Raw genomic sequence first — 25329 nt, 5'->3', positions numbered from 1 at the left:
ATGGTTGAATAATATTCATTTGTATAGCTGTCCTAAATTATCTTTTCTTCTCTTCCTCCTCCCCTCCTCCCCCTTCTCTTCCTCCTTCTTCTTCTACTTCTTCCTCCTCCCCCTTCTCTTCCTCCTCCTCCCCCTCCTTCTTCCTTTTTTGGTAGGCACTGTGTCTCACTTGGTATCTAGTGATCCCTAACACCCTGTTTTCCCACAGGCATTGGAGGACGTGTTAAAAGCAGTAAACACTGGTGGTCTGTCTACTTTCCCACCACAACAAACTGTAAATGTTGCTCCATTAGTGCCTCAGATCTTCTGTGGTAGAATGAGTTCTTTGTTTTAGTTTTAATTGGATTTGTGATCTACAAGTTTCTGTTCAAAGCTCATAATTTTTTTTTTTTTTAGTAAAGGTTTATTTGACCAAATTAAATAGTAAATAGTTCTATTTTCCCAATTAAGTCACAAATCAAACAAATTTCAGATTATGTTCCAGATGTTTTTAATATGAGCTTTGCTGAATACATCCACATCATCCAACTCAGTGTTAACATGTGACATAGTAGTTTACGGTGTTATATGTCGCACACCATCATCATAGTCTGAGAACTCGGCCACCCTCTAAACGTTACCTGTTCTCAGCAGGTGTCCTTCCCCTCTCCTCTCCTCACCCCAGCAGCCATTGGCAACCTCTAGACTCCAGACTACTTTCTGTGCATAAGTTTACCCACACTGGGCGTCTCATATAAACATTCATTCTATGTGTGTATGACTCCTTCTTATCTCGTGTGTGTGTGTGTGTCTACACGAGGGCAAGCATGTGGAAGTCAGAAAACAACCGGATCTACATGTGGATCCTGGGACCAAATTTAGGTCATTATTAGACTTGGCAGCAAATGCTTTTACCCACTAAGCCATCTCAATGTCCCCCTTACTACTTGATAGCAAAATATTTTCAAGATTTGATGCTGGAAAAAATATTCCATTGTGTAGTTTTATTTCCTTCTTTAGCTACTCACCTATTATTAGGATCATTTCCATTTTGTTGGCTGTTACAAATAATGCTCTGATAGGTGTTTCCATTTCTCTTTGGTGTATTGCTAGCAGTTGGATCACCAGGTCATATGATAGCTCTTCTTCACCTTTAAATGGTTCATTTAATTTTACTTATACTTATGGGGGTGTGTATGTGCCAGCCTGTTTGTATGTGAAGCACATGCATTCCGGTGCTTGTGAAGTGAGAAGAGGGAGCTCACATAGTCTTAACCCGCGCCTGCTTTACCCTGTAAAGAATTATCAGGCTGCTTTCCAAAGAGGCTGCACTGTTTTATATTCCTAGAATCTATCTGTGAGGGTTATGACTCCCTCACGTATATCCCAATGTTTGTTTTTGATCTAAAGCATTTGTCATTTTAAATGAATAAAACTCTTTAAAATTAACATGTAGTTGACAAGAAGGGTGATCCTTTAGATCTCAATTAATCTGGACCCCCAAGATCTCTCAAACATTGGACCACAAAACAGACAGCATATACCAGCTGATATGAGGCCCCCAACACACATACAGTAGAGGACTGCCGGGTCTGTGTTCACTCAGAGATGATACACCTAACCCTCAAGAAACTGGAGGCCCCAGGGAATTTAGAGGTTAGGTGGGGTGGAGGGTGAGAAGGAGGTATGGATGTGGAACAGTCAGAGGGTGGATGGGTGGGAATAAAATATGGAGTGTAAAAAATTAATTAATTTTTAAAAAATGAAAAAATTAACATGTAGTTTAAAGTGGGGAGTGGGTAGTCATAAAGCCATCCCTACACACAGTCCCTGCAGCATTCCTATCCATAGAAAGCTCACATCATTCTGCAGATTTCTTCATCATTTATATTGCTAAGCAGTTGTTTTAGATAGGGTCTCACTAGTTAACCTTGTCTAGCTCTGAAATCCACATCCTCTTATCTGGTGGAAATGATATTAAATAATAGTATCACAAGAATCAGAGTCCTGCATCCTGCGGCAGTTTCATCTGAAGCCAGAACCCCCAAGGCTGGAATTCTCTGTTCCCAACAACACTCTTTACTGTTAACAAAAATAGGTAAAACTACTAAACATGGGTAGTCCTGCCAAGGGTTTCTGGTGCTGTGATTGAAGAAAACTCACTTACACCCATGCTATAATTTACTGTGTTTTGTTTGATATCCTGGGACAGTGTGTGGTGATAACATTCTGAATGGGTGGAAGGTAAGATTTCATGGCTTATATTAGAAAGGAAAATGCAAAAGGCAAAATGACCTCTGCACATATGCCTTGAGTACCCCCCATTAATAAAGAAGTAATTTTAAGCTATAGGAAAGAAAGCGTAACAGCAGATATTTGGTAGGGTAGTGACAGAAACAGAAGAGAAGTGGTGAGCAGTAAAATGGGATGTGTGACTAGTTGGTGTGAGGACAGAGCTGGATGTTCTGAGAAACCTACCAAAGAGGGAAAGGAGAGAATATGGGCCAGGAGAAGCCACTAAAGTGCCTGTGGAATTGTAGTTCTGTAAGATCCTGACACAGAAGGAAGGAATTCACAGAAGAGTCTAGAAGGAAGACAGAAGGCCATACAGATAATGAACTAAGGAAACATGAAGGATTAATAGGTGTCAAGAGCAGTCACCCAGAGGAGAAGGACACTTATGTCAGAGTCACCGCATCAGCCCAGAGCAAAAGTACAGGACTCATGATCTCTCCCTTTATTTATTTCTGCCATGTGTGTACTGCCCCCTTATCTTTTTAAATATTTAAGTTACATTTATTTATTGTATAATTTTCTTTAATCATTTAAATCTTTTAGCCGTGTTTGTTTTTGTTTGTGTTTTTGAGACAGAGTCTAACTATATTGCCACTTCTGCTGTGTGTGTGTGTGTGTGTATGTGTGTGTGTGTGTGTGTGTGTGTGTGATATGCTGGTGTGTGCTTATGCCAGGCATAAGCATCTGGTGTCTTTCTCTCTCAGTTATAATTGAGACAGGGTGTCTTGAACTTGGAGCTTACCAGTTAGGCTAGACTAATTGCTAATCACCTGGCTGGCCAGATAAGTCCCTAAGATCCTCCTGTGTTTGCCTGCCATGTGCCATGTCACTGGAGCATGTTACTGTACAGAGCTCTTGGCATGGGTGGTAGTGATCCAAATTCAGGCCCTCCTGATTATACAGCAAGCACTTTACCCACCAAGCCCCACCTCTGCTTCTCGTCCACATCGTCTCCCAGACTGTGCTCTTGCCTGGCCTCTTTGTTTTGTTTTAAACCCACAGCCCAGATCTCTGTCATCTAGTCTATAGACATTCCTCTTCATCACCGTTGGTTTGGTTTTTTTGTTTGTTTGTTTGTTTGTTTTTTCTTTCCAGACAGGGTTTCTCTGTATAGCCCTGGCTGTCCTGGAACTCACTCTGTAGACCAGGCTGGCCTCGAACTCAGAGATCCGCCTGCCTCTGCCTCCCAAGTGCTGGATCAAAGGTGTGCGCCACCACCGCCCAGCCCATCACCGTTTTTTAAAATCTTTAGTTCTTAATGTAATATCCATTTCAGTATTTCATTATGTCATCTGCCAGGGATAGTGGTCAACATAAGACAGCTTATTAATAAAGTTTGCATGGTGGAAAAAAATCAGTATTTAATATTTGAAGATGCTACCTTCATTTGAGCTGCTGTAACAGGATCATAGACTGGACGACTCAGACAAAAGTTTATTTCTTGAGGCCCTGGATTCTGAAAAAAAAAAAAAAAAAGATCAAAATTCCAATTCATCCTTTGTCTGGTGGGGTTCCTCTCCCTGTTTTATACTTGGTGGCATTCACATTGGAGCCATATGTTTACTAGGGAGGGAAGGGTCAGTGAGGTCTCTGTTTGGATAGTTTTGGTTTTGATTTTTTATTTTTTTCTTTAATATTTATTTAATTATGTCTTTGTATGCATACATCCTTGTATATGTGTGGGTACCTGTGAAGGCTAGAAGAGAATGTTGACTTTTTTGGAGCCAGAGTTACAGATATTTCTGAGATGTCTAATGTGGGTGTTGGATTCCAGTCCTGTGATAGAGCAGTAACTGGTCTTAACAACCGACCTATCTCTCCAGCTCCTCCGTTTTTATAAGGACCCTGACCTCCTTAGTGACTCTACCTCCCCACCTAATCACCCCCACAGGCTCCACCTCCTAATGCCATATCATTGGGGAAGCATTTTGGGTGAAAACATTCAGTTGATGATAATGGATACAACTGTATTTTCTCATAGTAATTAAATTTTGTGTTTGGATCTTCTTTTAGGTTTAGCATGAGCTTTAACAGGCACAATCTGAAATACTATGTATTACCAAAGAAGCCCAAAAAAGTAGCATTTGATTGCCTAGAGTGGATCAGAAAGCATCATCCTTGTGAGTACAGTTGTGTAGTTAATTATGTCTAAAAGTAATAGATTAAAAAAGTCTTTTCTATCTTCACTGTACTACAATAGAATATGTGAAATTGCATGTTAACATTTTCTTTTTGCATTATGATAGTACCAACTTGCTAATTGTAGGGAATATTATAATTTTGAAATCTCATTTTGTTAGATAACAATAAATCCTAACAAATATATTAAGTATACCTCCTACACTCTTACATTCTCATTCTTGGTGTCGGTGTCTTTTCCTCTGGTGTATCTCAGTGTATGAATAACACAGCCCTGCTTTAGTGTCGTCTCCCAACTGTGTTTGCCTTTGCCTTACGGTAGCTAAAATGAGTCTCTGACATTTGTAACTGCTTTCATGTGACCCATCTTCAGCGTCTTCATTGTTTTCTCATGGCTTTTGTAAACTTAGAAAGCACCTTTTAATAGTTATAATATACTTATTTCATAGTTCCTTATCTTAATTATCCTCATATGTTTTCTATTGAGCTCCTTTTGTACCAAAACTTTGAGTACGACTCCTTGTACCATTTTATTTCTTAGGTTTTTTTCCTGGAAGGAAACTGAGTCAGAGGGTTTTTACCAGGCTCTTGATAATTTTTGCCATATGTTTCTACAAAATTTTTTATCAAGGTAGCTCCCCATTGTTGAGTCAGTGTGAGACAACCCAGGATTCAGTCCTGGGCACCCTCACAAGAACAGGATTACATATCCAGTCTTATTTTCTGTGTTCACAAATTCCTTGCTTGAGCTGTTGTGCGTGATCATCCTGTATCATGAGGATGCTGTAAAGGTCTCTTTAGGGGCCGTGTATCTCTAGGAACATATGGAAATGTGTTGGTATTTAAGTGAAAAGGCATGATTTCTCACTACTACTCTTTGGGCTTCTTGGCAGATGACTCGGGGATAATTTACTGCCTCTCCAGGAGGGAATGTGACACAGTGGCTGACACTTTACAGAGAGAAGGCCTTTCTGCCCTGGCTTACCATGCAGGCCTCAGTGACTCTGCCAGAGATGAGGTGCAGCACAAGTGGATCAACCAGGACAGATGCCAGGTGACGCTCGCAGACATCTGCAGACCTTTCATGTTATAAGCAGTCTTGCTGTATATAATACAGGCTTTGTTTGAAATAGGGCCTTGCTATATAATTGAAACCAGGGCAACCCTCCTGCTTCCACTTCTTACCTGGCTTTGCTGTTTCCTTAGTGAGTGAGTGAGAGAGAGAGAGAGAGAGAGAGAGAGAGAGAGAGAGAGAGAGAGAGAGTGAGTAAGAGAGGGAGAGGGAAACCGGGCAGTGGTGGCGCATGCCTTTAATCCCAGCACTCGGGAGGCAGAGGCAGGCGGATTTCTGAGTTCGAGGACAGCCAGGGCTATACAGAGAAACCCTGTCTCGAAAAACCAAAAAGAAAAGAAAAATAAAAACTAAAACAATAAAATTAAAAAAAAAAAAGGAGGGAGAGGGAAAACATGTGCACACCAGGGTCTATGGCATGCACGTGCATGTGTGGTCAGAAGACAACTTGCAAGAGACTGTTCTTTCCTCCCACCATGTGGGTCCAGGGATGAAATGTAATGTCTCCAGGCTTGGCAGCTCTCTGAGCTTGTTTTATCTTAGTGGTCATAAACATCCAAGTAAGCTGGCAGTGAACTCATGAGGCAGCGAATAACTTGAGAATGTTATTTTTAGTAACAGAGAATGGGGACTATTATCCTAAGAGTAATAATTACATCCAAGGAACACTTCATCAGAACAGTAGACACAGATAGATAGATAGATACACACATAGTCAAGTGTATTCTACATTAATTCATGAGATATATGTGCCAAACCCAGGACGGTCTTCAGAATCAGAAGGGGGAAGACTGGGCCTGAAAAGTGTCCCAGCCATTCATTGTCATTTGTGTTGAAAATAACAAAGGCAGAACCCCGTGTGGTGGCCCATGCCTGCAGTCCCCACACTCAGGTGGCTAAGACAGGAGGTTTGCCAAGAGTTCCAGGCCAGCCTAGGCTATATTGCAAGACTCTACATTAAAAGGAAAAAAAGGGCTGGAGAGATGGCTCAGTGGTTAAGAGCACTGACTGCTCTTCCAAAGGTCCTGAGTTCAAATCCCAGCAACCACATGGTGGCTCACAACCACCCATAATGATATCTGCCGTCCTCTTGGTGCATCTGAAGACAGCTACAGTGTACTTAAGATATAATAATAAATAAATATTTTTTTAAAAAAGGAAAAAAATCAAATAAGAAAGTAGTCTTTAGGTTTATCTTAACTGAAGTAAGGACAGATTTCTTTTTTTGGTTTTTTTTTTTTTTTTTTTTTTTTTGGATTTTCGAGACGGTTTCACCGTATAGCCCTGGCTGTCCTGGAACTCACTTTGTAGACCAGGCTGTCCTCGAACTCAGAAATCCGCCTGCCTCTGCCTCTGCCTCCCGAGTGCTGGGATTAAAGGGGTGCACCACCACGCCTGGCTGTAAGGACAGATTTCAATCTGTATATTTAATCAAAATTCCAATATTTTTCTTTGAAGAACTTTTATACAATTTTTCTAGATGGATATTCAAGTGAAGTTATGAGTTTGGCAATAAAATCAATAACATGACTGGATGGAGGTGGTGGTGGCATGCACCTCTAATCCCAGCACTTGGGAGGCATAGGCAGGCAGATCTCTGAGTTCAAGGACAGCCAGGGTTTTGAAAAACATAACAAAAATAATAGCACGAATACTGTTGCAGTTTGTTACATGTAAAAACAATAAACGATAAAGTTTGATACTTATGAGAAATGGGGTTTGAAATGTAGCTTGTGCACAGGACCCTGGGTTCAGTCCTCATCACCACATAAAACTGTACAAGGCACTGCAAGACCATAACCTCCATGCTCATGGGGTAGAGGCAGGAGCACCAGAAACCCAACCCAAGATCGTCCTCAGCTACATGCTGAGTTTGAGGCTATCCTGGGCTACATGAGACCCAATCTCGGGGGGTGGGGGTGATGAAGGGGTTGCTTAATGGTTAAAAACATACACTGCTCTTGTAAAGGACCCAAGTTTGGTTCCCAGCACCCACATAGGTACTCACAGCCACTTGTGACTGCAGCATGAAGAGATCTCACACCCGAGTTCCAGCATCTGTGGGCACACGTTTGCAACGCATGCATACGACATGCATAATTTTTGTTTGTTTGTTTGTTTGTTTGTTTTGAAACAGGGTCTTTCTATGTAGTCTTGACTGTTCTATAACTTGCCTTGTAGACCAGCCTGGTCTGGAACTCAAAAGAGATCTGCCTTCTTGGCCTCTCAAGTTCTGGGATTCAAGGCATGTGCCACCATTGTAATTTTTAGAGGTAAAAAGTTATTCAATTATGGCATTGGTTACCTGATTTAAAAAATCATTTTATGGGCTGGTGAGATGGTTCAGCGGTTAAGAGCACTGATTGCTCTTCCAGAGGTTCAAATCCCAGCAACCACATGGTGGCTCACAACCATCCTTAATGAGAAACAAAAAAATCCTATGGGCCAGAGCGAGTGGGAAGGGGGGGGGATCATTTTACATTTTATTTTGTTTGGTTTTTGTTAGTTTTTTGAGATGGTCTCACTGTGTAGCCCTGGCTGTCCCAGAACTCATTCTGTAGACCAGGCTGACCTCAAACCCAGAAATCCACCTGCCTCTGCCTCCCAAGTGCTGGGATTAAAGGTCTGCACCACCACTGCCAAACTCAATTTAGATTCTTATACCAAAATAAAATATACAGGGCTGGAAAGATGGCTCAGTGGGTAAAAGAGCTTATTACCTAAAGTGACCACCTGAGCTGGACCCAGGGACCCACATGGTGGAAGGACAGCATCAATGCCCACAAGTTACACTTGGACCTCATACATGTAGTGTGTGTGGTGCATGCACATATACGTACATACACACACACATATACACTAAATAAATGTGGTAAAATAGAGCTAGGTACAATATAGAGCTAGGTCTAGCGGTATATGATTATAAGCCAGGAAACATGCCATGAGTTCCAGACCAGCCTGATGTGTAGTGAGTACCTGACCAATCAAGGGCCTGGAAAGATGTTTCCATGGTTAAACTACTCACTGTTCAAGCATAAAGACTGGAGTTCAGATCTCTAGAACCTTATAAATGATCCACCTCTGATTATAGAGCTGGAAGGTGGACCTGGGCTCACAGGACAAGAGGTCTAATCAGATTAACTCTATGGATATATTCTGGGACCCTGCCTCAGCAAAGAAGGTAAAGACTGACAAGAAAGACTGTACACACAGAGAGAGGGAGAAAATTAACAGCCATGCATGGGTGTGTATGCCCGTAGCAGCACTGGGAGTAGAGACAGGCAGATTCCCAGAGTTCACTGGCCACCCAGCCTAGCTAGCTTCCTGATCAGCGAAAGACAGTGTCTCAAAGCCAGGAAATCAAAGAGCAGTAGAAAAAGCCCCATCGTTCTTCTCTGGTCTCTGTATGCACAAACACGGGCACCCAGACCTACATACTCACGTGCAGGCACTACAATTGTATAGCACACAGCACACAGGGACATAGACATGTGCACTCATGGGCATGCATCACATACATACAATATACGCAATACAATGTCATCTGCATACACACAATACATTTTATTTTAAATAGAGGTTAAGTGGAAAGTACTGATTGTGATTGATATTTTATTATTTATACACTCTTGAGCAATGGAAAAACTAAGCTTAAAAAAAATACCCAGGAAGAAAAGAATTGCTGATAATGTCTCAGAAACTAAGCATGTGCACATGGGTTAATAGACGGTGAACAGCAGCCCAGATTGTATCTTCAGCATACAAAATGGGCCATGTAAGACTTTTTTTGATATATATATACATACACATATATACATGTATATGCATATATATACATATATGTGCATGTGTGTGTGTGTGTGTGTGTGTGTGTGTGTGTATATATATATATATATGAGCCAGGTGTAGTGGGCACATCTTTTAATCTCTGCTCTTCTGTGAGTTTAAAGGCCGTCTGGTCTGCAAAGCAAGTTCTAGGACAGCCAGGACTACAGAGATAGAGACCCTGTCTCAATAAAACAATTTAAAGTAAATAAAGAATGAGTGTAGCCTCCCGTTTAAAAGCAACACAGAAATAAGGATGTTAGAATTCACGAAAGCCATTTTCCTCCAGTTATCTAAGTGTTGATAAGTGAGCATGGTAGCTTGTGCCTGTGGTCCCCTCACTTGGGAAGCTGAGGCCAGACACTCATGAGTTTGAAGCCAAACTGAGCCATATGAGAGCCTGTGATAAGTATAAACAAAAGGAAGAACTTTCAGAAATGATTGGGATAGCCTATGCTATGTGCCTCACAGCCATGCACTTACTTAAGTAACACTGGGGTTGAGCTTGCCTGTGTGACTCTAGAGCTACTGTGGGCCAGCATCTCTCTTTTCTACAGCCTTCGCCAGCTCTCTATCATTAGGGGCTGCAGTGCACTTTCTTTTACATGGAATACTCCCCCCCCCCTTTTTTTTTTCAATTTAATACATTGGTGCTTTGACTGTATATATAACTATGTGAGGATGTCAGATTGCTTGGAACAGGAGTTACAGACAGTTGTAAGCTGTCATGTGGGTGCTGGAACTGAACCTATGTCCTCTGGGAGAGCAGCCTGTGTTCTTAACTGCCAAGCTGTCTCTGCAGCCACGGACATCTCTCTCTCTCTCTCTTTTTTTTTTTTTTTTTTTTTTTTTTTTTTGAGACAGGGACATCTCTTTTTAATCAAAGAGCCATAGGTTTAGATGTGTGAGTAACCTTGAGTACAAGCCAGTCAGTGCCTCCTGTGCTAATGGTATGCTGATCTGCTGACCCTGGGTCTCTCTTACTCCTAGTGGCAAAATTTAGTCATTAGCCTTAATGTGACCACTAGATATTTCTGTCACTTTTGTAATGCTATTTTTGCAATAGCAAGTTATTTTTTAAGTGCTAAAAAGTCAACTTTATTTGTATAATGTAATTTTGCCTGGATATACAGTATTTTGGGCTTAATCAAATTAAGTCCTAGATTTTCACCTGAAATACTCTTATTTTTTTATTGTGTATACGGGGATGGGGGAGATCTGCATGTGAATGCAGGTGCCCTCAGTCCAGAATACATGTTGGATTTTCTCCCAGGACTAGAGTTACAGGCGGTTGTAGAGCTGCTTACAAAGCCCAGCTCGTTTTGTTTTTAATCTTACATATGTGTATGCGGGTACCCACAGAAGCAGGAAGAGGTCATTGCGTCACCTGGAGTGTATAGGCAATTGTGAGCTGTTCACCTTGGTTCTGGAAACTTTGCTTGGGTTCTCACAAGAGCAGTTTACCCTCTTAACAACTGCTCCATCTCTTCAGGCCCTAAAATAGACACTCTTGAAACAAATTTGTCAAGCTCCTAAAGATTGACTGTCACCTAGCTCCCACCGAATAATTCTAATCCGTATGGACTAAGGACAGTCCTTGACCTTTCTGTCTGTTCTGTTTTGTTCTTATGGTTTTTGTCATTTTGTTTTCTTTCTGTATAAGCAACTCAGGCTTTTATCTACAGTTAAAATTGCATAAGCTTTTACTTTGAAATCAGCGGTTGAATAACATGAGTTAGCATACGATCACTCGGTTACATCTTGAAGGTTGATGGTAAACACTAGAGCAGATAAGAATATCGTTGTTTCTGAGCCTGGGAAGAACTAGCAGCAATTACCTCTTAGGGCTAGAGACCACCCTGGAGCCCAGGCTGTTGCTTACGCACCTTAACATGAATGCCATGGCTATGTAAACAACCCCCACCACACATGCCTATCAGGAACAATCAGCACAGAAATGTCTGCTTGCAGTTGATTCAGAATCCTTCTGATGGTGATACCAAGTCCACAGAAAGATCCTGCCACCCTGAGCAGGATCCTCTACCTTCTTGGATCTGAATAGAATCATAAGTTACCAATATGAAAATCTCCCCTTGGTCATGCTAAATACTGTTGTGCACAGTTCTTTTAAATTGTTAGTGCATTGTGAGTCTAATAGGCTTCTATTTTCATATCAGGTTATCTGTGCGACAATTGCGTTTGGAATGGGAATTGACAAACCTGACGTGCGATTTGTGATTCATGCATCTCTTCCTAAGTCTATGGAGGGTTATTATCAAGAATCCGGCCGAGCTGGAAGAGATGGGGAAATATCTCACTGCGTGCTTTTCTATACATATCATGATGTGACCAGACTGAAGAGACTTATAATGAGTAAGCCACGTACCACATTCTGTCTGTCAAGGTCCATCTCATGAGTACACTCTGCCCCTGCTGTTGTAGTACTTGGGTCCTATTCTCATTAGTCATAAAAAAATGAAGGCATTTAATATATATTGTAAAGTTTATGTTAGTTTATTATAAAGATATACATTCTTGTTTAGTGAAGTCATGTGATACTGACATGCACAAAGCAGTGTGTTCCAGACTAGGCAAGCTAACCCTCCAGATCATGGGTTCCTCTATACCCTTCCAGACCCAGTCTTACGCACTCTTACATATAACACCCCTTCCAGGAAAATCATGAAGTCTCTTGAAGAACCATAAGAGCCCTCCAGGTTAGTGGAGGGCCAGGAATAGAGGTGTATGACTGGGTCTCGCTCGCTGACCTTGGAGAGTTGCTTGAACCTAGGAATTGAACTGATTGAGGCTGGTCTGGGCAACAAAATGAAACCCTGTCTCAGAAAAAATGAGAGGATAGTGAGACCCAGTCTTGGAGGAGGAAAGGAAGAAGGACAGGAGGGGCAATGGAGCCAAATTCCCCTGTGTGTCCCTTTTCTACTTTACCCTTTTCCATTAGAGGCAGGCAGCACCTTGTATTCAGTGTTCGCCTTTCCCAAGTGCAAGTGTCTTATAATGTAAATGGGTGGTCTGTGAGATGTCTCAGTGGTTAGTTAGATGCTTGTCACCAAGCCTGATAACCTGAACTCAGTACCCCCAAGAGATGTTTTCTGTCCTTCACACATATATGAGCTAGCATATGTAAATACATGCATATATTGGTGTGTATTTGTACACACAAGTAAAATGTAAATGTAATTGTGTTATAGAATCATAAGCTTTTTACTGACTTCACGGTCATCGCCGTGTGTCATCACAGCCTTGTACAGATGCCTTTCAGTGTGGGTACACTTACATATGTCACCTCCATGTCAGCTGGCTTAGGAGGCTGATTTCATCATGTGTGTGCTCCCTTCTTTTTTTTTTTTTTTTAAATATTTTTTTTTATTACGTATTTTCCTCAATTACATTTCCAATGCTATCCCAAAAGTCCCCCATACCCTCCCCCCCACTCCCCTACCCACCCATTCCTACTTTTTGGCCCTGGCGTTCCCCTGTACTGGGGCATATAAAGTTTGCATATCCAATGGGCCTCTCTTTCCAGTGATGGCCGACTAGACCATCTTTTGATACATATGCAGCTAGAGTCAAGAGCTCCGGGGCAGCACCTTGTATTCAGTGGTTAGTTCATAATGTTGTTGCACCTACAGGGTTGCAGATCTCTTTAGCTCCTTGGGTACTTTCTCTAGCTCCTCCATTGGGGGCCCTGTGATCCATCCAATAGCTGACGGTGAGCATCCACTTATGTGTTTGCTAGGCCCGGCCTAGTCTCAAAAGAGACAGCTATATCAGGGTCCTTTCAGCAAACTCTTGCTAGTGTATGCAATGGTGTGTGTGCTCCCTTCTTAAATATGTTTTGTAATCCTATGTTTTTGAGACTCTGGTATCCTTTATGCTGGCACAGGTACTGAGCATGGGAAATGGCACTAGCCACAGTAACTCCTGTGAAAAAGTGAGCTACAAATAGATTTTGTAACTTGCCCCAGGGAACTTGAGGGACCATTTATGGGAGGAACGGCCTGATGCACTGGCATCATTGGTGCAGTGTGGTTCATCCACACTTCCCATGTTAGGGCAGTTTTTTCAGTTGGGTTGGTTGTTTTGTTTTTGTTTTTTAAAACAAGGGTGTTAGTTTCTTATTGTTGTTTGTTGGGCTTTTTGTTGGTTTAGTTGGTTTTCTTTTGAGATACAGTCTCACTTGGTATAGCCCAGGTTGGCCTTGAATTTGTGATCCCCTGTCTCAGTCTTTTAAGAGCTGGGACTGCAGCAGTGAACCACCAAGCCACCTCTTGCTGTCTTAAATGCTTTACTACCTGTCAGCTCATTTTATCTTTACCACAGCTCTAAACGATGAGACAATTGCTTACCTTATTGCCGAGGAGAGGATGAGATGGAGAAGTAGTGAGGCACAGGTCCCTAATCTCCAAGTTCATCTAACTGCAAAGCCTGAGTGTGATCTTGACTGCACCAAGGATACTCAGCACAAAGCAATGAGTTGTTCATATGTGGATAGCTGATTTGTGTTCTTAAACAGAACCTGGACAAGCAGCCTTCCATGTATGGTGGCTTGACCGATTTCAGCTTTATGATAGCTTGATTTGTTCAATTAAGCCATACTTTAAATTTTAAAATTTTTTAACATTTATTTATTTGTTTATTTATTTAATGTGAGTACGCTGTTGCTCACCTCAGACACACCAGAAGAGAGCGTCAGATACCATTACAGATGGTTGTGAGCCACCATGTGGTTGCTGGGAATTGAACTCATAGCCTCTGGAAGAGCAGCTAGTGGTCTTAACCGCTGAGCCATCTCTTCAACCCCATCTAAAATTTATTTTATATGTATATGTAAATGCCTGAATGTATATGTGAACCACATGTGTGCATGGTGCCTGTGAAAACTAGAAGAGGGCATCAGATTCCTTGATGGCTGAATATGGTCTGCCATGTGGGCCCTGAGAACCAAACCTATATCCTCTACATGAACAGGAAGTGCTTTTAACCACTGAGCTATCTCTCCACCCCCACACTTTTATGAGCTAGTGAAATACAGTTTGGTTTTATCTTGTGATGTGGGGTGCTGGCAGCCTCCGCTTGCAGTCAGCCGTACAACCGCTAGGGTCAGTGACCAGCAGTTTACACCTGCTATGTTACCCAGCATCTTTAGGGACATTAAGTGCATGTCCCATGTATATTTTCAACTCAAAACAGGTTTGTCAAAAATATGATCTTTCATAACCCTTAAAAAAAACACTAGTAGCCGGGCGTGGTGGCGCACGCCTTTAATCCCAGCACTCGGGAGGCAGAGGCAGGCGGATTTCTGAGTTCGAGGCCAGCCTGGTCTACAAANCGCCTTTAATCCCAGCACTCGGGAGGCAGAGGCAGGCGGATTTCTGAGTTCGAGGCCAGCCTGGTCTACAAAGTGAGTTCCAGGACAGCCCGGGCTATACAGCCCGGTCTCAAAAAAAAAAAAAAAAAAATAGTATAAGTATTCAAGTCATGATAACCTAGCAACCATTTGAAAAAATAATACTCAGAAAATGGAAGGAAAATAGTAATTTGATTCTTTAATAATAACGATTGCCTATTAATGGAAAGTATACACCAGTGGTTTTTATTGCATTTTAATTTATTTCCTGTGTGTGCATGCACAGGTGCATGCCACTGTGCATGTGCAGTGGTCAGAGAACAACTTATGTGAGTTGGTTCTCTCCTTTTACCGTGTAGGTTCCAGGAATTAAACCCAGGTCATCGGGTGTAACAGAAAGCACCTACCCTGCTCAGTGCCTCACCAGCCTCATTTCTTGTTCTTAAACTTCGGACTCAAATAGCTTACGTGCACTCCTAGCTTCTGTTTTGTGTAAGCACGTGTGGGGGATGGTAGGGATCAAACCCAGGGCCTTGCATGTACATGCTAGGCAAGCTTTGTACCACTGAACGACATCCCCAGGCATTGGGGCTTTTTGTTGGGTGGTTGTGGTAGTTGTTTGAGACTAGCTCTCAATTATGAAGCCCTGGCTGGCCTAGAACGCACTGTGTAGACCAGGCTGGCCTTAAACTTTCAGAAATATACCTGCCTCTGCTGCCTCAGTGCTGGAATTAAAGGTATGTGCCACCATGCCTGGCCAGTCCTGTTTGTTTGTTTGTTTGTTTGTTTGTTTGTTTGTTTGGAGACAGGGTTCTCGCTATGTTACCCAAGCTTTTTTCAGACTAATGATCCTCTTGCCTCGTGACTGGGCTGGGATTGCAGACGTGTACCACCAGCCTTGTCATATTTGCTTTACTGAACTGCACCACAGCAACTTTAAAGTTCCAACTTCACAAGCCTGTGACTCCACCACAAATATATTATATTTAAAATCATGAACTACCTCAAATGACCAGTTTGGACAATGTGCAACCGATGAGGGCATTGCTATTTCCCTTAAATCTAGGACACCCTGTCTCTTGAGTTCCCTAGAAGTCCCCTGGATTCTTGACCACAGTTTCAGAAGTCCTAGTGCACTAGGACTTCAACTATGGGTTCTGCCTGCTTCCTCTAGATATCCAGCTCAGCACGTCTGCTTAGAGAGAGAGAATTAACTCCATCATTGGGGGTAATAAAAACGTAAAGAAATTTTCAATTTGAAAAAAATAAACATTTTAGGGTGAAATAGCTTATGAAAATCCCAATATTTTGGAGCCTGGGGCAGGAGGATTTCACAATTTCAAGGCCATCTTGTGAGACTTTACCTGGAAGAAAAAGAAGATGAAGAGGAGGTACAAGTACAACATTCCTATAAAATTAAACCCATGAGAGGCGAACCTGAACATCTAGTAACTTGCAGCATAAAGATGTCATTGGCACTGCATTGTTAACAGCAATGTTCTTATTTATGAATTTACTTTAAGTACTGTTTTCATATTCTTTTGGTTTTCTACTATAAAATTTAATTTTGTTCTGCTCTTCATCTTTTTTAGTGGAAAAAGATGGAAACTATCATACGAAGGAAACTCACGTCAATAATCTATATAGCATGGTACATTACTGTGAAAACATAACAGAATGCAGAAGAATACAGCTTTTAGCTTACTTTGGTGAAAAAGGATTCAACCCTGATTTTTGTAAGAAATACCCAGATGTTTCTTGTGACAATTGCTGTAAAACAAAGGTAATTACTTAAGTGGTGGCGCATGCCTTTAATCCCAGCACTTGGGAGGCAGAGGCAGGCGGATCTCTGAGGCCAGCCTGGTCTACACAGTGAGTTCCAGGACAGCCAAGGCTACATTATGAAACCCAATCTCAAAAAATAGTAAAATAATAAATAAAGGTAGGCCAGGCATAGTGGAACATGTTTGTAACCCAGTGCTTAGGAGGCAGAAGCAGGAAGGTCATAAATTCAAGATGGTCTTTTACTATATGGTGTGTTTCAGACCAACCTGGACTACATGAAAACTTAATTCAAAAAGTAACAAAAAATAAAAAAGTAAAAATCCAACATGGGCAAGCATGGTATTTGAAACTTAACTATAATCTATATTTAGAGATCTCAGTCTCAGAACAGTAGTAATAGTAGTAGTCTTTTTGAAAATCACTTGTTTAACTGTAAAAGCAGTGAGAACACCATGATGATGTCATGCCAGCAGTCCAGAGACTGAGACAGGAGGATAGAGAATGTAAGGCCAACCCGGGACCACAAAGTGAGATCATGTCTTCAAATAACAACAACATGGTGTCTGGATAAGGTTAATATTGTCAGGCCTAAAATAACCTTGGAGACTGTTAAACTCATTCACTAGGTGCTTAAATTATGGCAATTTCTCTCTCACATACACAGTCTCCCCAGTACTGGATTGATCCTAAATCCTCAAGCTATACTAGGCAAGTGAACTATATACTCACGCCCCACCTCTTTATTTCATTTTTTAAAAGACCAGATCTTTATAGCTGGCCTACTTAGCTTCACTGTCAACTTGGCACAGCCTATAGTCGTCTGAGAAGAGAGTCAGTTGAGGGATTGATTGCCCAGATTAGATTAGCCTGTTATCATGTCCCATGTCTGTAGGGGTTTTTTTTTTATTATCAATGTATGTAGGAGGGCCCAGCCTACTGTGGATCATCATTGCCTGGGCAGATGATCCTGGTCTATAAAAGCTGGCTAAGGTCCGGAAGATAAGGCTCAGCAGTTCAGAGCACTGGCTGCTCTTCAGAGGACCTGGGTTTGATTCCCAGCACCCACATGGCAGCTCACATCTGTCTGTAGTTGCAGCTCCAAGACTTCTAACGCCTTCACACAAATACACATGCAGGCAAAACAGCAATACATACATAATAAAAATAATAAACATTTAAAAAGAAAGAAAAGAGAAAGGAAGGAAGGAAGAGAGGAAGAAAGAGAGAAAGGAAGAAAGCTAGCTACACATAAGCCAGCAAGCTGTGTTCCTCCATTGTTTCTGCTTGCAGTTCTTGCCCTGACTTCCCTCAGTGATAGAAATACCTGTAAACTGGAATAAATCCTGTTTCCCCCTAAGTTGCCTTTGGTCAGAATGTTTTATCACAGCAACAGAAATCAACCTAAAATAGTAGCCCAGTCTGTCCTAGAAATCAGAGTGTAGCACAGGCAGGCCTCCAATCCGCAGGGATCCTTCTGCTTCAGACTCCCAAGTATTGATGTTACAGGCACTGAGCCATTTACACCTGGCTTACAGTTTCAAGTCTTAATATGTATGGTGCCTCACTGTTTATAGACTTTTGCACACTTGCTATGTTATTTAACCTAACTTTAGTGTGCTAGGAATACCCAGTGAAGGGAGGCAGGCATGTAATACAGCATACTATGAAGTGTTACAGAAATATATAGAGCTAGGCAGAGCAGAGAGTGGTTTACTCTGTGGAATCTATACATCCATTGCCATTACACCTGCTCACCCTAGAAATACTGCTATCCGTTCACTTATTTGCCACGCAGCTGCCCTGTTGCAGGTTCTGTTGTAGGAGTTTAGGGTATATGCAATATGGAGAATTAGGGTAGATGAAGGCTGAAGAATCATCTAGTAAGGAGGACAGACACTGAGGAAATGCAAAGAGGAACGAAAAGGAAAAGTTTAGGAAAGAAGAGATTGTCATGGTGGCAGCCCATGTAGTTAACCCAGTACCCAGAAGATAGATCTGTGAGATAAAACTAGCCTGGCCTACACAGCAGGGAAATTACAGTAGCACTAAGGACTGAGGAGAGAATCTGTGACCTGCACAGATGGCAGTGCCTTTCTTCCTAAAGACTCATCTCACAAGGGACAGAGCACTGCTCCAGGAGCTGTGAAGGATGAGGAACTTAGGTTTTTCTATGTACAGAGCTGGTAGGTCGTTGAAAGACAAGATACATGTCTGAAGCAACAGAAATATGGCCAATGTAGAGGCCTAATTGTATTCTAGTCTAGAATGTAAGAGTGTGAGCATTTACCACTCAAGAGGCACAGGCAAGTAGATCTCTGTGAGTTCCAGGCCAGACTGCTCTGCATATTAAGTTCCAAGATAAAACTAGGATTATTACACAGAGAGATCCTGTCTCAGGAAGAAGGAAGGAAGGAAGGAAGGAAGGAAGGAAGGAAGGAAGGAGAGGGAGAGAGAGAGAGAAGAAAAAATAACAAACATTTGAAACTGCCTTAGTTTTTTTTAGTGTGGAAACAAATTCTAAGTTTTACCATACTATTAAGCTCTAGTGACCTGGGTCTAGTTATCTTAGCTATAGCAGAAAGTATTTTTTTTTTATTCATAGGATTATAAAACGAAAGATGTGACTGATGATGTGAAAAATATTATAAGATTTGTTCAAGAACACAGTTCATCACCAGGAACAAGAAATATAGGACCTGCTGGAAGATTTACTCTGAACATGCTGGTTGACATTTTCTTGGGTAAGTTATTTACTGTGTTGTTTGAATTATATCACTTCAAATTAAACATACAGGGCTAGAGAGATGGCTCAGGGGTTAAGAGCACTGACTGCTCTTCCAGAGGTCCTGAGTTCAAATCCCAGCAACCACATGGTGGCTCACAACAATCTGTAATAGGATCTGATGCCCTCTTCTTGTATGTCTGACAGCTACAGTGTATTCACATACATAACAAATAAATAAAAAAATTTTTAAAAAGTAATCATCTAAGGAAGTGATTATTAGTGCATTTAAAGTCACTAAGGTAAGTTTTCACATTAACAAATAATGATGATGATAGGACTGGCAAGACAGTGAAAGGCCTGAGTCTGATCCCAGAACCTACATAAAGAAATCCAGACAGCCTGCTAGCACATGGCTTTAATTCCAGCACTCAGGAGGCAGAGGCAGGCAGATCTCTAAGTTCAAGGCCAGCTTGGTCTACAGAGCAAGTTCCAGGTCAGCCAGGGCTACACAGAGAAACCCAAAGAACTTAAGGAAGGAAGGAGGAGGAAAAGAAGTGGAGGAAGAGGAGAAGTTCAGACATGGGCTGGGGGTGGCTCAGTGGATAAAGTGCTTGCTGCTACAGTAAGCATGAGGACCTAGGGTCTGGATCCCAGCACCCATGTAAAATCTGCCTATAACCCTAGTGATGGGCAGATCCCAGGAGCTTGCCCCCTAGCCAGTCTAGTCAAAGTGGAGAGCTTCAGACAGAGACCTAACCTCTCCTATACATCTACATACACTCATGCATGCATACACCACACACACAAAGCCAGATGTGGGTAACAAATGCTTGAAATTGCAGAGAAAGGGGCAAGACTTCTACCTCCATGTCCTTTGAGATTTGGTGAGATGCTGTTTTGCTTGTGGAATTTGTATATTCTTTATCAGTGTAATTGAACATACAGACTTAAATATGTGCTTTATAGATACTTAAGTAACTAGAACCAGAGATGGTATTTAGAAGGCTCAGTGGTAGAGGTCTTGTGTGTGAAATCCTTGATTTAGCCTCAGCACTGGAAAAAATTTCAAAAGTTCTCTGAGGGCCAGCAAGACAGTTCAGCAAGTAACGATGCCTGCTGCCCAGCCTGACAGCCTGAGTTCAGTCCCTGGGTCCCGTGTGGTTGAAAGAGAGAACCAACTACTGCAAGGTTGTCCTCATACCTCCACAACGAATGCTGTGGCACATGTGTGTATCCAATGAATAAATTAGTAAAAAATAATTTTTAAAACTTCTGTGAGCTGGGTATGGTGGCACACGCCTGTAACTCTCAGCACTTGGAAGGTGGAAAGGGACGATCAGGAGTTAAAGTAACTTTCACGGCATCCTGGGCTGCCCCAGAAAATAGTATAAAGCTTTCAGCAGTTATGTGAATTCTTTATTTTTTTGCTAGTTTTTCTAGTATAATTTTATAAGCTGTGAATGCAACAGTTTGAAATAACAATTTAATTTTGCTTAGTTTTTGGTTAACATGTGTGGTAGAACAAGGAAAAGTAGAAGCAGTTGGGGACTGGGGTGGAGTTCAAGCCCAGTGCACACGGTGTGGGCTTCTACCCCAGCACTAAGAGAAGAAGACATGCGACCACAGAGCCTTGGAGCTCTCCTCAGATATGCTCGTAACTCAGAAGTGAGGGTAGGGTCTGTGTGGGCCGTGGGGTTTCCTGTGGAACAGATGATCTCTTGCTTGTCCACAGATGTCCTTGAATGGCTTCTTAGCCTCCTGTCTGAATGACGCTGCGCCTCTATTACTCATCTAACCTTTTGACCCTTATTAGGGAGCAAGAGTGCAAAAGTGAAGTCTGGAATATTTGGGAAGGGGACTGCATATTCACGGCATAATGCCGAAAGACTTTTTAAAAAGCTAATTCTAGACAAAATCCTGGATGAAGACTTATATATCAATGCCAATGACCAACCAATTGCCTATGTGATGCTAGGAACAAAAGCCCACAGTGTGCTGAGTGGCCACTTGAAGGTAAGGTCTTTAAACGTGCGTCTTACTGTCGCACAGTATCGTAATATATCATAACAGAGTTTGTTATCCTTCCAAAGTCACATTCCCTCTGGAGCATATTAGGATTTTAATTAGAAAGAGATCTTGAAGCTGATCCGATTAATATGCTATTTGTCAAAATGAATTTAATAGATATTCAAGCTACTAAATCTTCCCATATTCTCTGAAAAAGCATGTATGGGCTGGCAAGTGGGGATGGGTACTTGGTACTAAGCTTCAGATCTGAGTTAAAGCTCTGGGACCTACATTGAAAAAGGAGAGAACAGACACCTATGAGTTGTTCTTTACAGATACACCATGCCATGTGTATATATAAAGTGCACACAAAGAGAGAAACGAATAAATAAGTAAGCATTTATCAAGAGGTGGTCTCATGTGCCGGCCCTGGAAATAAAAAGAGGGAATGCACAGCCTTGTTCTGGGGAAGAAATGCAAGGGCAGGCAATGTTGCTCCACGGGTAAAGGTACTGCCGTTCAAGCCTGGCAACCAGCATTCTGTCCCCAGAACCCAGGGAGAAGGAAAGAACTGACTCCGCAAAGCTGTTCTCTGACCTCTACACCGTGACACACATACAGGCACGCTCATGTACACACACAAAGTATTAATAAATAGGATTTTTTAAAGTAAATTAAAAACAAACAAACGGGAAAAGCCTTCCTTGGGTACAAGTGTGCCTCTGCTCACGCTGCTGACTGTTTTCTTTATCACCAAGGTGGACTTCATGGAAACGGAAAATTCCAGCAGTGTTAAAAAACAAAAAGCTTTAGTGGCCAAAGTATCCCAGAGAGAAGAGGTAGTTAAGAAATGTCTTGGAGAACTTACAGAGGTCTGCAAATTGCTGGGGAAAGTCTTTGGTGTCCATTACTTCAATATTTTTAATACAGCCACACTCAAAAAGCTTGCAGGTAGGTACCTGTGGGCCTTGCTCTTCTGACCCAGGTTACTGGCCAGTTCATCTTACTAAAGGATCTGTGTTTTGTCTTTATTGTTTCTCAGACAAGATCTTTTAATTAATTTGTTGTTGTTGAGACATGGTTTCTCTATGTCACCCTTCCTGTTCTGTATCTCACTATGTAGAACAGGCTGACCTTGAACTCACAGAGGTCTGCCTTCCTTTGCCTCTACCTCCCAAGCGTTGGGACTAAAGGCATGTGCCACCATGACATGATGAGACAGGGGCATATTATTTAGTTCAGGATGGCTCAAACTAATCCTCGAGCCTCAAGCTGCCTGAGTGTTGGGCTTAGAAGCATGAGCTAAGGGACTTTGTAAGTCTTGGTCTATTTTAAATTTTGGTTTAATCTCTGGGTTTTCAACCCAGAGACACCATTTAAGCTCTTTCTTGAGGTAAAAATATATACGGTTCAGATATATGCTATAATTTTAATTTCATGCCTTTCTGTAAAGCTGAATGCTAGAATGTGAATAATTGCCTTCTATAAAGCCAGATGTCAAGTATTTGTGCGGTCTGCCTTCCGTCCTGATGCTCAGCTATTTCCGTGCAAGTGCTTTGCAGTGAGAAGCTAAACAGGAAAGGAACTGTTTCAGGCTTCTTTGACTCTGGATCTATAACACTGCTGTGTCTTTAGTTAAGAACTATTTGCTGATCTGAGTTATTTGCATGGACTGAGATAACTTAACCTAGAATGTCAGTGGTAAGATCTCTGGAAAGTAAGTTGCCGTAATTGCCTGTGTCTCCTGCTGCTGCGCCTTCATGAACACACATAGCCATCTACTCTCCCTGCACCCTGGCCACGCAGTCTCCTTCTGTTCAGGCCTTGCTTTCCCTGCATCATCCCAGCAGTCCCGGCCTGGGATTGGTTAGGGTTTGGCTTTGTTGTATGGTACTTTTACTAGGGATTTAACCCTGGGCCGCACCTGTGCTGAGCACCGACTGAGCACAGCTAAGCTTCAGCCCTGACCATTCTGTTCAATACCAGTGCCTTCTCCATGACACCAGAATACTGCACATCTCAGGGACAAAAATGGGATACTGTTTAATCGAACCTAAACATCTTTTTTAGGTCATCAAAATATCTGTCACTTGCAAGAAAACTATGAAATAGGTCATTTCTTAAAGACAATACTTTATTAATGCCAAATTTATTACCTATTACTTGGTCTCACCACCTGTCTACTTTTACATTTTTGTGTTAATATGTCTTGTGTGTGTTTGGGGGGGGAGTGGTGTGTGTGTGTGTGTGTGTGTGTGTGTGTGTGTGTGTGTGTGTGTGTGTAGAAACCAGGAGACTGAGTAATATGTTGTTCTTCAAACACCATCTAGTTCTTTTTTCAGCAGGGGTCGTTCACTAGGGCCGGGGCTAGACAGCTTGCTAGGCTAACGTCCAGTGAGCCCCAGGGTCTCCTGTCTTTACACCCGAGGCACTGGGATTTAGGCACAGCTTTTACACGAGTGCTAGCAACCAGGCTCTGATGCCTGTCCCTTTGCAGCGCTGTACTGACTCAGCCATCTCCTCGGGCCCAGTCGTCTTTCTGAAGACATTCCACTCTGTAATGTGACCTGCAGCAGCACTAATTATTAATAGCTGTACTTAAGGCCTCCCATGCTCTGGGAGCAGTGTGTGCAGGACAGCTGCAGTACGTCCAGCAGGATTCATAAGATACTGCTTGCTTTCCAAAGTGCAGGGGGGTTTTTTGGTTTTTTTTGTTTTGTTTTGTTTTTCAAGACAGGGTTTCTCTGTGTATCCCTGGCTGTCCTGGAAATCACTCTGTAGACCAGGCTGGCCTTGAACTCAGAAATCCGCCTGCCTCTGCCTCCCAAGTGCTGGGTTTAAAGGTGTGCGCCACTACCGCCCGGCAGTCTTTTAAAACAGGGGGAAGCTGGGTGTGGTGGTGCAGTCCTTTAATCCCAGCATGGGAGGCAGAGGCAGGTGCATCTCTGAGTTCCAGGACAGCCAGGGCTCTGTTATACAGAGAAACCTTGTCTCAAAAAAGACAAAAGAAAGAAGTTAAAACAGTATGTGAGTTAGAATCCATAAAAAATGGTGGGTTTTTGTCAATTAATGTAGTTTCCTAACTGGTCTCCTTAATGTCCTATGTGAGCGTGTTGTGCTTTTAATTTTATGTTTTCCAGGCCACTAAAGCTAGAACAGCTCACTAGATACAATACGGATTTTGTCAAGGGGGTCATAGGGTCTGCATCTGCTTTCTTCTTCCATTTTGTCTCCCACTATACTATCCCTCTTGATGAACCTGCTCTATCCCACAGTCTGTCACTTTCCTTTAAGCATAAGAGTGACTGGAAAGGATCTGAACTCTACCCTCTGCTCAAGGCAGAGATATGGGATTAGCACCCTTTTACTCTAAAGCCAGCACTCTTGGCTCAGAACAAACCCAAGCCTTAGTTTCTACCACTGCATCCAGCTTGCTCCATTCTTCCTCCTTCAGAGCCAATAAGCACCCCTTTCTACTCTTTCCCAAACAGCAGCCAGCGTGACCTTTGAGCCATAAAATGGTGTACTATCCCTGCTTCACCTGCATGGGACTGACCAGATGAGGACTCAGCCAGTGCAGGGGCAGATTCAGTGTGTCTCTTGAGATGGAGTGTGCGTGTCTGCAGAGCTAGACATAGAATGTCAGTGTTGGTTACAAATATGGGGACATTCGTCCTGCAGCTAGACAAGCCTTGGCAGTGGGGACAGTGTGCTGGAAGCCTGAACACTTAGCACAGGGCCCACCCTAGCTTTCCACAGGCACTTGGCTGGCTCCCACCCTCTACGTTGACATCTGTGCCTTTGTTGCTGAAACTGGACAGTGGGTCCTGCCTCCTGGCCTGTGTGCTGCATTTCCAGTCTAGCTTCACCTTTTAGAAAACTCCCCATAGACCAAAGTGTGGACACTNTGCCCCTTCTTAGAATTGGGAACAAATCGCCCATGGAAGGAGTTACAGAGACAAAGTTTGGAGCTGTGATGAAAGGACGGACCATCTATAGACTGCCATATCCAGGGATCCATCCCATAATCAGCTTCNAAACGCTGACACCATTGCATACACTAGCAAGATTTTGCTGAAAGGACCCAAATATAGCAGTCTCTTGTGAGACGATGCCGGGGCCTAGCAAACACAG

General features: G+C 42.4%; 1 protein-coding gene across 1 annotated transcript in view; it reads left to right on the top strand.

The window, feature by feature from the left end:
• Blm (BLM RecQ like helicase) overlaps positions 1-25329 on the top strand; it is an 80398-nt gene that overhangs the window by 47585 nt on the left and 7484 nt on the right. The window contains exons 13-19 of the mRNA XM_021167779.1: positions 4288-4394; positions 5307-5467; positions 11488-11683; positions 16271-16461; positions 19066-19204; positions 21002-21201; positions 21954-22146. Coding sequence (XP_021023438.1) covers positions 4288-4394; positions 5307-5467; positions 11488-11683; positions 16271-16461; positions 19066-19204; positions 21002-21201; positions 21954-22146 — 1187 coding nt within the window. The remainder of the gene's footprint in view (positions 1-4287; positions 4395-5306; positions 5468-11487; positions 11684-16270; positions 16462-19065; positions 19205-21001; positions 21202-21953; positions 22147-25329) is intronic.

This window comes from Mus caroli, chromosome 7 (assembly GCF_900094665.2).
Source record: "Mus caroli chromosome 7, CAROLI_EIJ_v1.1, whole genome shotgun sequence".
In the NCBI taxonomy this organism is placed as follows: Eukaryota; Metazoa; Chordata; class Mammalia; order Rodentia; family Muridae; genus Mus; species Mus caroli.
Note: the sequence above shows the minus strand (reverse complement) of the source record. Positions and strands in the feature narration are given on the sequence as shown.